Here is a 13,006-nt window from a genome sequence, read left to right as displayed (position 1 = left end):
AGTTTGCAATTCTTCTGTTTAACCCCCTTCATGTAAGGGGTCCAGCTCTACTGCTCTCGATCCTGCCTGCCCCATAGCATCTCCTAGAAAAATTTAAAACTGTATTGATGCCAAGGTCTTTGTGTCTGGAGCGTTTGATTCAGTTAGTTCGGGTAGAGTGCAGGCATTAATACTTTTTAAAAGGTCTTCAAGGGCATTCTGTGCTCTGGAGTCCGGGCCCAGCCCCACAGTCTGGCAGCTTCCCCGAGAGGCTATCTGCACTCTCTCCAGCAGAACCGGTCACTCCCAAATTTGTGTTCCGCAAAGACTTGGTTCCTTGCTATTTCCATCAGTGTCTCTGTTTGTCCCCAAAGTCAGGAACTGGATTAGAAACACCAGGAGCAGCAGGACGCGTGTCAGTCATAATCATTTTCCTGCTGTCATTATAGCCCTCTACTCTCTAGGAAAAACAAGGGCCCTGTGGCCGAGAAGTCACTGCCATGTGCATTTCACCCATCTGTTCAAGAAGGAACGTGCTCACATCTGATTTTTTAATTTTCAGGAAACCAAAAAGACAACACTAACACTTCTGACAAGAGGCAGTGACCTTGAATAGGTCTTTCCTTGCGTTTATTTTGGAGGTCACCAAGAGAGCAGAGACCGTGTCTGTAAACAGTTTTACAGTGGGTCCAGAGAAGGGAGAAAACACATCAACCATTTGTTTTGGGTTTAAAGAAAAAAAAATTAACTTTTTTTTTTTTTTTTTTTTTTTTTTAATGAACTGACGATGTTGGTAAACTTGTTAGGAGGTTGAGACCTCCAGAGGACGATGGGCTGGAAGCCGTGTGCAGAAAGTCAGGAATTGGTGGGAGGTCTAACGTAGGATGCTGACTTGCCCATCCCCCAAGGGGATTAGGACAAAGACAGCAGGAGTTTAGTGAGAGGGGAGCTGAGCTATGAAGGAAGCTTCTGGAGCATCACGCTATAGGCGGGCAGGACTCGACACACTTTATTCTGTCATTCCTGCCTGCTGATGCAGTTAGAGTTTCCTCCACTTGGGGTCATCTGTCGTGAGTGAGCTCTTTGAACAGTGCTCTGGTCCTTCCAGGACATCTCACTGTATTCTAAGTGACTTGTCCAAGTTCTGGGCACGGCATGGCGTGCACATTCGTGCACCGGCGGAGATGAGACCGTGAGGAAGTAGAGGCAGCGGAGAACACTTGGTGAAGTGAGTCCCATCTACCCTTCCGACACACTGCCACCCCCCCCCCCCCGGCCCACAAACCTTCTCTTGGCCTCCGTGTCCTCAACTGAAGAATGGCAATGACCGTAAAGAACCTATACCATTTTGGGGGAGGATGAAATGAGATGGTTTTTATGTGAGGCGCCCTCACAGTGCCTGGCACATGGTGAGTGCCCCCTATTTGAGTTTCTGAAGATTGCATCTTCAGACCGACCCCTTGCTTCTGCACTGCAGCCAGTTCCCTCACCCCTACATCTTCCCTCCCCTTCCATGCAGCATCTCGTTCTCAGGAGCAGAATCTCATCAGCTGCTCTGCCTGCCTTTACCCAGCACCCAGCCCAGTGCCTGGACCACAGCACAGCTTAGAGCATGTTTAAGAGACAGACAGGTCCTTCCTGGCGGGGCCCTCTGAGGGGAATCATCTCCTGTTCTCCCTGCCTGTCTTGCCCCATCCTTTGCAGCCCAGGCTAGAAAGGCTGCTTGTTCTTCACAAGGTGACCCACCGTCCGTGGTGGTCGGACCCTTGCTACAAAGGCAGAAGGGGCTCGTGGACGCACCCTGGAGGTCCTCACTCCTGATCAAAGAGGCTGCCTTCCACAGAAAAGAAGCAGGGATCACTCTGCAACGTCAAACAGAAACCAACATTTAGATGATTATTTAACCCTAGAGAAGAAGAACCCTAAGATCAGAAAAGCGAAGCTAGTTGTTCACACCACACAGCTGTTTGGATCATTCCTTCAGACATGCGAGGGGAAGCCACGTGGAACAAAACGCAGATGAGATCCTTGCCCTTGTGGAGCTTAATGTCTACTACGAGGGTCAGCAGACTTTCTCCATGAAGCAGCAGAGAGTAAATGTTTTACACGGTATGAGTCATACTTTCTCTACCATGACTTAACCCTCCCCTCCCCCCGGTAGCATGGAAGCAGCCACAGTGGTCCGTGGCTGAGTGGCGTGGCTGTGCTCCCGGAGACCTCTATGTAGCAGCACGCACGGTGACACACACTTGGCTTCCGGGCTTTACTTTTTCAACCCTTGGGCTAGTGGAAAAGGGACTCATGAAAGAAACAGTTGCGTAGCTTGTTGTAAAGTCAGCGGTTCAAAGGAAAGAGATGTTCTTCTGGGAACATGAGAAAGGAGGACGTGAGAGTTGGAGAAGACACTCATGAAAAGTGTCATTTGCAGGGGGAGGGTGCCTATATTTGTGTGTGTGTGTATAAATATATACACACACACATACATACAAATACATATATACATATATAAAATGTATCTATATATTTCATTTCAGTATAGTTAACATACAATGTTGCGTGTTGCAGGTGTACAAGACGGTGATTCAACATTGCTGTACATCAGTCACTGTTCATTGTGATAACTGTCCTCTTAATCCCCTTCACCTCTTTCACCCATCCTCCTACCCACCTCCCCTCTGGTGACCGTTAATGGGTTGAAGTGTCATTTTAAGGGAGGTCTCGGCATGAGCAGTCATTAATTAGGTAAAAAGAAGGCATGGGAAGGGAGTAAGTGTTCTCAGCTGACAGAATAGTTGGTACAAAGGCCCTGTGGCCAATGGAACCATAGCTTTTTTTAGACACTGGAATAGAGCCTTGAAACATAAGAGGGAGGGCACGGGAGGCCAGCTCATGCAGAGAGCTGTTGAAAACCACAGGGTAAGAATGTGCTTTAAAGGGGGCGCCTGGGTGGCTCAGTGGGTTAAAGCCTCTGCTTTCGGCTCAGGTCATGATCTCTGGGTCCTGGGATGGAGTCCTGCATCAGGTCTCTGCTCAGCAGGGAGCCTGTTTCCTCCTCTCTCTCTCTCTCTCTCTGCCTGCCTCTCTGCCTACTTGTGATCTCTGTCTCTCTCTCTAATAAATAAAATCTTTAAAAAAAAAAAAAAAAGAAAGAAAGAAAGAATGTGCTCCAGATCCCAAGAGCAATGGGAAACCACTGCTTTTTTGATTCTAAGGGGTGACATGACTGGATTCTCCTTAGGAAGTCCTCACTCTGGCTTCTGGCTGGGAATCTCCCTGACAGTGATCAAAAGAGACCCGGGTTGACAGGCAGCTTGGCACCCTTTCCCCCACTAACTCTTTATTTTATGTCTCCTCTTCTAACAAATCCAACCCTTCCTCTAGTTCCAAAGACTCACATTGCATTATGCATTTTATGGCCACAGCTCCATCCCATTCCAATTTTCTCACCTCCTGGCTTTCCCTCCCCAGCCCTGTCCCCCACTAACTTCGTAAAACTTGCAAGTTAAATTTTTCAAAGACTGTTTCTGACAAAGCAGTGGGAATTAGATTTGGTGAAGCCCTTCATAAAAAATTGAAGACACGCTATATTAACATACATTGATTTATTCATAGTGTTTCATTACAAGTAAGTGAGGATCCTGTAATAGCAGGAAAGGTTAGGAGAGCAGGGGAGCACGGTATATTATATTGACAGCTCGGTGGAAATTGAGTCGCTTTTGGATTGAATTTGGAGCGCAGGAAAGGAATTGGCTAGTAAATAAGGCATGAGTTTTACCTCCCGGTGTCTGTATATCAGTGTGGTTGCCACCAGCCCAGGCAGGGGGACAGGGGCAGAATTTCAAAAGGCTCCAGGAGCACCTGGTGCACCGGGATTGGCTGCCCGTCCCCCCGCCCCCCCCCTCCCCGCAGAGTTCCCTGGATGTGTCTGTTCTTGTGCCCCAGGAAACTGGCATCCAGCAGCGCCCTGGGGGCTCAGCTCCCCCATTTGCTCACCATCCCACGGTCCCCAACCCAGGCCTTCAACCAGGCAGTTCCCTCTGCCGGGAACCTGGAATGCTCTTACCTCTGACTCTTATCCTCGGATGTCAGCTCACTTCACCCCTGAGAGACCTCCGTGAGCACACGGTCTTAGTTGGGTGACCCTGAGACACAGACTGGAATACAAGTAGATGATGGAGAAGCAGGAGTGGGGAAGGAAAGGAAGGAAGCCAGTGGCGGACGTGTTTCCCAGTCGGCTACCTTTGGAGGCAGTTGGAGGGGACTCCCTCCAGGAAGTCCCCTGGGATGCTGCTGGGGTGTCACGTGGGAGGAGCCCAGAGAACGTGTGCATCACCTGCCTTCAGTCTGGTCACCAGGATGCTGATTACCTAGAGCTTCCTGCGAATGCTCCCTGCCCTCGGAACGGCCCTCACACACAGAGAGGCTGATGTTTGCTGTGCCTCCCTCCGAGAAGCATGGAGGAGGCAGAGGTGACCAGAGGGAAAGCTGGGGACAGATTCGCCAGGGACCTGCGACACAGGGACCCCTGGCCGGAAGCTCTGCTTGCAAACAACCCAAAACCTTCGGCTCTCTGGATTCCTCCTCCATGATTTGCTCTGCCCCAAGCAGGCGGCCTTGCTCCTCAGCAAGTGACATCAGTCACTGCCCTGATACTGCTGGATGGAGGACGGAGAAGTTACCTCTGTCTCCAAAATGTCTGGTGCCCTTGCCAGAAATAGCAGACTGCTTATTTGGGATGGAAAGTTGGTACGTTCCTGTTTCGGTCTTCGTCTGCTCTTCCCGTCAAGGCTGAGTTCTTGACAGAAGACAGAGTGATGTAAGGTGCTTACCTCGCTCTGGAGTGGAAGACACCTGGGCACAGGGTCCAGCCTGCACTGATCTGGGCTGTACCCAGCAGAGCACAATGCAGGTCCCAGAACGCAGGCCGGCGCGGGCAACATTTGGGAAGGAGCAATAAGGGGACGATGAGTGGATGGGTGAATTCCTTCTGTACGCAACGACGTGTTGTCTCCCAGCCGGGCAGCTCCTTCTAGAATAAGGAGCACAGCCTTCAGATGCGGCAGGCCTGGGTTTACTCACATGTCGGCAGCAGAACACCGCATAACCGTGAGAACGCGTGATCTCTAGCGACGCGTGACAGCCTGCACGGGTCTCACCGACATAATGCGGAGTGAAAGAAGCCAGACACGCAAGAGTGCGCCCTGTACGGTTCCATTTATATAAAGTGCAAGACGGGGGAAAGCTAGCGTGTGCGGTTAGAAGTCCGGATCGAGGTCATCCTACTGGGGGAGGGGAGAGGCTCCAGAGGGGGTGCACACGGGCTACGTCTTGGCTCCAGTGGTGGTCTGTCTCGACTGGGTGCTGGGTTATTGGCCTGTGTCCAGTTAGTAGGGATTCACCGAACTGTAGAGTGTTCTGTATGCACGTTATACTCTAATAAAACATTTTTAATGGAACAAACTAGATGAAGCGAACACACAGTCCTGTGTGTGTCACTTTAATAGCTGTGTGATTTAGGAATGTGGCCCTCAAAATGTGATCTGTGGGCGCTGATGCTGGGATGCCCCCTGTCTGGTTCCTTTCACAGCAGGGTAGGTACAGAAATGGAGAGCGAGCGCTTAGAAACTCTCAGAGGACCTTGACATTGAGCCAACACCCAAGGGTGGGGCCAGAGGACCCGGCTCCCTGCAGAGTGCGGACGGGTCTGGCCTCTGACCAGACTCACATATGTGGTGAGTCGCCCCGGCGGGTGTAGTCTGCAGATTAGGATGGCTCGGCAGGGGATTGAGAAACACAGCACTGGGCCATCACCGGAGAGAGTTTGGAAAGTGCTGATTTCATGCAAGTTACTTCCAGTCCAGCCTCAGTGTCTCCAATATTAAAACGAGAATGAGTATCTTGAGGCCCCAAGGTTTGGTGAAAAGCAACAAGATAACACATAAGAAAGCCCCAGAAGGCGCTGTGGGGACTAAGGGACATGGGAACTGCCTTTCTAATGAGCCTTCCAAACCATCCTTATGGGACACCGCATGGAAGCGCCACTCTTGGGGCTGCCCAATAGGTCAGCCACTGGCCCTGAGTGGCCACTGAGCTTCAGAAATGGGGCTCGTCCAAATGGACAGACTGCGTACTAGATTCCCAAGACCTCATATTGAATAACAGAATATGAGAGACCATGTTAAATTTTTTATAATACCTGTTGAAATGATTAACCTTGGCAAATACCGGGTTCAACAAAATATATTATTAAAATCAATTTTACTTTCTTCTTTATTTTATTCACTTTTCACGTGACCACGAGAAGACTGAAAAGCGGGCGTGTGGCTCGCGCTCTGTTTCTGTTGCGCCACCGCGCTCCCGTGTATCAACAGTGGAGTGTTCAAGGTTGGGTTAATGTGTAAGCTGGACAGTCACAGCAGAACTTGCTGTCAAGTCCACGTGCCTCTTTCGCCTTTCCTCCCCCGATGTTCCCCTGGATGAGTTCCATCTAGCTTTCCAAGTGACCTATTTATTTGTTTGCTTCCTCGCTTGTCGTATAGATCAACTACAAGGCCGTTGGCTCCCTGGACCCAAGTGCCGACCTCTCCAGCCAGCGGGGGAAGGTCTTCAAGCTGCGGAATGAAACCCACCACCTCTTTGTGGGGCTGTACCCGGGCACCACCTACTCCTTCACCATCAAAGCCAGTACAGCCAAGGGCTTCGGACCCCCTGTCACCACTAGGATTGCCACCAAAATTTCAGGTATCTCTCTTAATAGAAAGGGGAAAGGGAAGAAACATGTCTGCCCCCCCCCCATTCCTAATTTTCCTGGGAGCATAAAAGGGCAGAGCCAGCTGTCACCTCATGGTATGGAACAATTAGGACGATGCAGTCCCTAATGTGTTAGCATTGTAGTCTTGTGAAGTAAACCGAAATCACGAACTTCCTAAAGTGTAAAAAACATACTAATTAAACTAGACCGGCAGGAACCCTAAGTGATTTCACCAAATAATTTACCACACAATTGCATTAAATAGTACATTTTTTTCTCATACAAATTGTTTTGTAAAAAAATGTGATTTCAGCAATATTCTTTTTGTCAGTACAGGGCACAGCACAAGTTCTCATGAAATGTGTGGGAATGAATGAAGGAAGGAGAGAAGGAGTGACTAGTGTAAAGCCACGGAGGTCTGAGATGTCCCCTGCTGTCCCTGAGATGGCCCCCCCCACCGCCAGGCAACATCAGTAGAGAATTATCTCCGATCCCATTTTACAATTCACGTTTTTTGAGAATACCTGTGCAATTCTGGCCTGCATATATACATACTTGGCACAGATACCCACAGTGGTTGTTGCAGCTTAATGTTTTCACTTATCTTTCTACCATGAGCATTTTCCATGTTGGTACATTGCTTTCGTGAGAATGTTCTGTCAAGTGGATGGACGTAATTTAATTAAACATTCCCCCGTGGTTGGATGTATGCGGTGCTTCCGTGTTTTTATACCATAACGCTTCAATAAACATGTTACAGAATAAAGTTTAATTCCTTGGTTTGGATTATAACTTCAGGACTAAATTCCAGAAATTGAAAGACTGAATTAAAAGGGATGTGGGTTTTAATAGCTCTTAATACAAACGGCTAGATTACCTTCCCAAGGGATTCGATTTTTGTACTCCTCTATCAGCTGGGGCTGAGAGAAGTGAGGGTCTCATAAAAAAAAAAAAAAATAGAGAGAGAGATTGGGAGCAAAAGGATAAGAGGAACTAGTTCATCATTGCTGTAATTTGCATTTCAAATATGTTGAACAAGGTCGACTCTGCCTTCATGTCTTTGTTAAGTACTTGGACTTCCTGCTTTTATCTGTTTATTTGGTGGGGGACTTGATTCCTGAGGGCTGCTGGCCACCTCCCAGACATCCTCCCCCAGACTCTCGTGCACCTGGAAGGGACCTCCAGGCAGGTTGGAAGGAGAGCAGGCTCTGCTCAAAGCCTGGGATGCCCAGAGACTCTCACCCAACCGGTTCCCCCATGGCCCCCTACTGGTCATCCTGGGTATCTTTAGAGATGGCAGCAAAGGGAGGTGGTGAGCTGGGTTTGAGACCCCTGCTGAGTGCCCTCCTCTCTCTGCTCTCTGCCCAGCTCCGTCGATGCCTGAATACGACACCGACACCCCACTGAATGAGACGGACACGACCATCACGGTGATGCTGAAGCCCGCTCAGTCACGGGGAGCCCCTGTCAGGTGAGCAGCCTTCGTCACTTGGGCTTTGCCAACCACTACACCTTGCCCCAGGGTACAGCTTTCAGACTGGCTCAGTCCGGGGGCACGTGGAGGGTTCAGTCAGTTAAGCATCTAACTTCTGATCTCAGCTCAGGTCTTGATCTCAAGAGTCATGAGTTCAAGCCCCATGTTGGGCTCCATGCTGGATGGGGGAACCTACTCAAAAAAAAAAAAAAAAATTGGCTCCTCCCAGTTCAACAAGCACACTTGGAGCATCTCATATGTGGGGAATGAGTGTGGTACAAGGGATCAAAGCGATTTGTTTATTCATTCCTTCAGCAAACATTTACTAGGCACTCACTCAGGGCCAGGCACTGTTTAACTGTTTGGGAGACAGTACCAAAGTAGCTGGGAAGAAGTCATTTTCTGAAGAAAGTCACACTTGAGTTGGGAAGCAAGAAACATGACAACATAATTACAATAAAGTGCGTGTTGACGGAGATACACATCAGTCGTTATGAGAGCTCAGGGAAGAGAAGATATTCCCAGCTGACAGTCTGCAGTGACACTGAGCTGGATCTTTTGCCAAGTAGTAAGAGGGTCCCGCATGAGCAAGGCCAGGAGGAGAGAAGCCACCTGAAATCGTGAGGAGCAATCAGGACTAGTTAATCCAAGGCTCTAGATTTTCCTTTAGCATGAAGGTCAAGGCAGGAGCGGTCGGGTGAGAATAAGGGCCAATTCTGAGAAGCTCCAGCTTCTTTGAGGGGTCTTGGGGAGCCCCGGGCTAGCCCCCTGCAGGGTCACGTTTATGATACTGGAGACAGGGAGACCAGCCAGGATGGAGGCTATGGAGATGATCTAGGTCTTGGTTTTCCAACCTGGATCCAGCTCAACCCAGGAAGCATAGGTGGCAGAGGAAACAGAATCAACGGCCAGCAATTGGAAGCTGCTGTGAATTCTAAAGATTCCGAACAGGGTCTCACTCTAAGTCAGGCCTTGCAACAGGTGTGTGCAGTGCTCGTGGCACACCTGACCGTGGAACCTCTGCCTTGTGTTCTCTTCATGGGTTGTTCCGGGACCGTCCTATCTGTGATGAGCCCGAGTGGGTGGTGGCTGTTCCCTCAGAAGAATCATTGCCTGACTCACTGCTTTTCTTCCCATTCCTCTCAGGCAATGTGGCCCTTTGCTTCTCTCTGTACATGGATTGCACTGTCTGTGTATGTTCTGTAAGTGATTGTCCCCATTTACGCGTGGAGATACCAAGGCTCGGAAATGCTCAAGAGCCCATGGGATTGGATAGGAAAGCTGAACTCGAATGCAGGTCCTCCGGGTGCCAAATCATGGGTTCCCCTTGGGCCACCCATACCTCTCCCTTTCCCAGCTCGTAACCCCCCATACGGCAGCACTGGTCACTATTTTAAAATCTAAGCGAGCCTCTCAGGTGATAAGAGTACATTCTGGGAAAAAGGAATAGCTTGCCCAACACTGCACAGCAAGTTAGCAGCTGACCCAGGCACACAGGCCAGATCTGACCGAAAGCCTAAGACCTTCATGTTGGAGACCCTGGTTCCCCTTGCATCACTATGAGCCTACGGGTCAGCAAGGCGACCTCATCAGCTAGCATCCAACTGTACGACTCCCGGCAGGTACGCATTCTTTCTGGTTTGCTGCCGACGGCTGGCGGCTGTGTGGGGTGATGGAGAGGATGTGACATTGGTGACAGCCGACCTGGATTCAGATCCTGCTCCAACAGTGCTGGGTGACTTTGGGAAAGATACTTAATCTCCCTGACCCTCCATTTCCCTTATCAGGAAAACATAGAGGGTAGCTGTTTCATATGGGTCGAATAAAATATGGAAATGCCAAAAGCCAGCCAGACCTCCAAGAGTTCCTTCCTTTGTTGGCTTTGCTTCTTCTTTGTGGCACTCAGGAGGTTCTCTTCAGAATAGTTTTTTGAAAATCTACCATCACTATGGAGTCACGGAGTTGGCCGCTTCCTCATGGTCACAGGGCCAGTAAGTGATAAGATGAGACTTTTATCCTGTTCAGATTTCCAGAGCTTTTCGAGACCCTAACTGATTCCATGGTAGAGAAGAAAGGGCTTTGTTTTTTTGCCTAGGACTCCCTAACTTTATCCCAGCGCAAAGTTGCGGAGAAACTTCTTTTAAGACAAAAGTTACACTGAGAAATAAGCCTTCTTGGTCTTGCCCTGTGGCAGGATCAAGATGATTTTTCTTTCTTTTTTTTTTTTTTAATATTTTATTTATTTATTTGACAGACAGAGATCACAAGTAGGCAGAGAAGCAGGCAGAGAGAGAGGAGGAAGCCGGCTCCCCACTGAGCAGAGAGCCCAATGTGGGACTTGATCCCAGGACCCTGGAATCATGACCTGAGCCGAAGGCAGAGGCTTCAACCCACTGAGCCACCCAGGCGCCCCCAAGATGATTTTTCTATACAGGATCCAGGGTCCCATCCTCAAGATGAATCAGGTTATCTACCTATGAGCCTCTGGAAACCCATCAAGCCCAGTTGAACACAGATGGGAGTAATTATCACTGTGTTTTATTGGGCAACTCTTACGTTCCAAGAATTTAACCTTGACTAACCTATTCGTATTATTATATTCCTGTTAGAAATGAGGAGACCGAAAGTTCATGGTCACAGAGCCAGTAAGTAAGTGATGAGATGGGACTTAGCACCCAGGCCTGCCCAGCTCCAGAGACCAGCAAAGGGGTCCTCTTAAGCAGCCCAAACCAGTGTTCATGGGGAAGCTGGAAACAGTTGCCCCCAGAGAAGGGCCCCTTACACTTTCCCTCTGGGCCTGCATGCTCTCCATTTGCACATCTGTTTAACAAGCCCATTGCATCCTAAGACTGCAGTAAATTAGGATGTAGGAATGGAAATGACCCAGAAGCAGTGAGAAAGGACAGTGAGCAGGGAGCAAAGAAAAACAGGGCGAGTGTATGAGATGATCACAGATGACTCGGCAAACCGGGAGGTCGACCTGCTGTGACCCTGCAGACTCTCACAGCCATGCATGTTCGTTAACTGTTCTGGTTCAACTAAACATGTAGCATTATGATCCGTGTCTTTAAGTGAAAAGAGCCTGCTAATTTCCATGTAATGAGGAAGCCCTTGCTACATGCCTGTCGCCGTACATCAACTTTTTGTATCCTCAAAACATTGCAATAATCATCTCCCCATTTTGCAGATACGGAAACTGAGATAAATAGAAGCCAAGTAAGTTGACCCAGGCCATGAGGCAAGCAGTGGTACAGACAGAATTTAAACTCAGTCCAGCTGACCCTAAGCCAGCACTCATTTCACACTACCTCCCAAGGAGAAAGTTGTGCATGACATATTTTGGTGACATTTCCATTGGGGAAAAAAAAAAAATTAAATGTCACTGCTCAAAGGGGCAATGCTTGGTGTCTAGAAATGTCTGGCTGCTTTTCTTCCCAAGGCTCTGGATCACGGAGGGTGGGTGTACGCTCCGTTTCAGGAATTATTTTCAGACCGTTGCTTGGGCATTTGCCCAAAAGGGAAGGAAACTAACCAGGCCCGGCCTGCACGACTTCCAGGTCAGCAGCAATGACAGCAGGGGCAATGTCACAGGAGATTTCAGTTCCCTGAACCCTTTTTCGCCTTGAACTCTAGGCACTAAGATGTCCATCTGGCAGGAATTGACCATTAGGTCATTCAGCATATATTTACTGAGCCCTCGCTATGTCCCAGGAGCTGAGCTCAGTAATGGGGATAGAGCAAGACACAAGGTAGATACACACCTGTGTATACTATACTCCCCTTGAGGCTTAGTATCCTGCAAGCATGCGTGTGAACAGGGAGGGGGCAGGCCATGGAGCAGGTAACCAGATACAGAACTGAAACTGGCAGAACAAGATCCTGCGAAGCCTGTGGGGACAGTGTACTGATGGAGAGAACTGGACTGGCCAGAGGGATGAGACCATCCCTGGCCAGCAGGGCAGTGAAGAGTCCCGCAGGTCAGAGAAACACAGGCGTCAACAAGACAGGGAAGGCTCTCTAAACCACAGGACACACTGAGCCCCTGGATGGATTGGGTCATAGACGTCTGGAATCGTGTTTTATGGTTGGTAGCACCTTTAATGCCATTGTATTATGTGGTCCTCGCTTACCCAGGGAGTCAGCTATGGGAAAGTACTGTCTCCCTATCAGATGAGGTCTGAGATGCTAAGTGGTTGGCTCAGGGTCATGGAGCTCATTCTCCATGCAGCCAGTGTGTGGACCTTGCTTCCTGCTTCTGAGTTCATTGCTCCCTCCGGAGGTTCTGTATTCCCTGCCCAGGGACTTAGCACCTTGCCCAGGATGTCAAGTGAAGACTCGGTAACCATTTGGTGGGGCTGTGGAGTGAGCTCCTGTTGACTAGGGATTCTGGAGCAGGCAAGGTGACTTCACAGGGGCCCTCCAGCCCAGGGTGGTCCAGGCCCAGCCTGTCACCTGTGAACCCCAGCCCGTCCCTGAGTGGAGTCCCCAGTCCTCCCGCAGCCTCACTCCTGAGCCTCGGGTGCAGGCCCTGCCCGTGCGGCTGTTTCCCGCCTTCCGCCAGCAGTGTTCTGGCCCTGGCTCAGCCGGACCCCAGCCCTGCTTTGCCCCTTGCTGCCCCTGGGAAGCGCCAGGGGTCCGGCTCTGCCTGGTCGAACAGAGCTCGCAGGAAGGCGAGGAGGACAAGGGCGGATTGTCGTGTGGGGCTCCTGCACCCCCATCCCTCCATCCAAACCACCTCGGAAGCTTGGCCTATTTTTCTAATACTCCACAATGGAGATTTATTGCTTTTGCATTGCTTTCCC

General features: G+C 49.8%; 1 protein-coding gene across 16 annotated transcripts in view; it reads left to right on the top strand.

The window, feature by feature from the left end:
- Positions 1 to 13,006, top strand: part of PTPRT (protein tyrosine phosphatase receptor type T) — a 1,049,177-nt gene that overhangs the window by 739,956 nt on the left and 296,215 nt on the right. For all 16 annotated transcript variants that reach the window (XM_082744638.1, XM_082744637.1, XM_082744651.1 and 13 more), the window contains 2 exons: positions 6,519 to 6,720; positions 8,099 to 8,201. In XM_082744638.1, coding sequence (XP_082600764.1) covers positions 6,519 to 6,720; positions 8,099 to 8,201 — 305 coding nt within the window. The remainder of the gene's footprint in view (positions 1 to 6,518; positions 6,721 to 8,098; positions 8,202 to 13,006) is intronic.

Source organism: Mustela nivalis, assembly GCF_964662115.1.
Source record: "Mustela nivalis genome assembly, chromosome: 8".
NCBI lineage: Eukaryota > Metazoa > Chordata > Mammalia > Carnivora > Mustelidae > Mustela > Mustela nivalis.
This window is presented reverse-complemented; position numbering and strand designations above follow the sequence as displayed.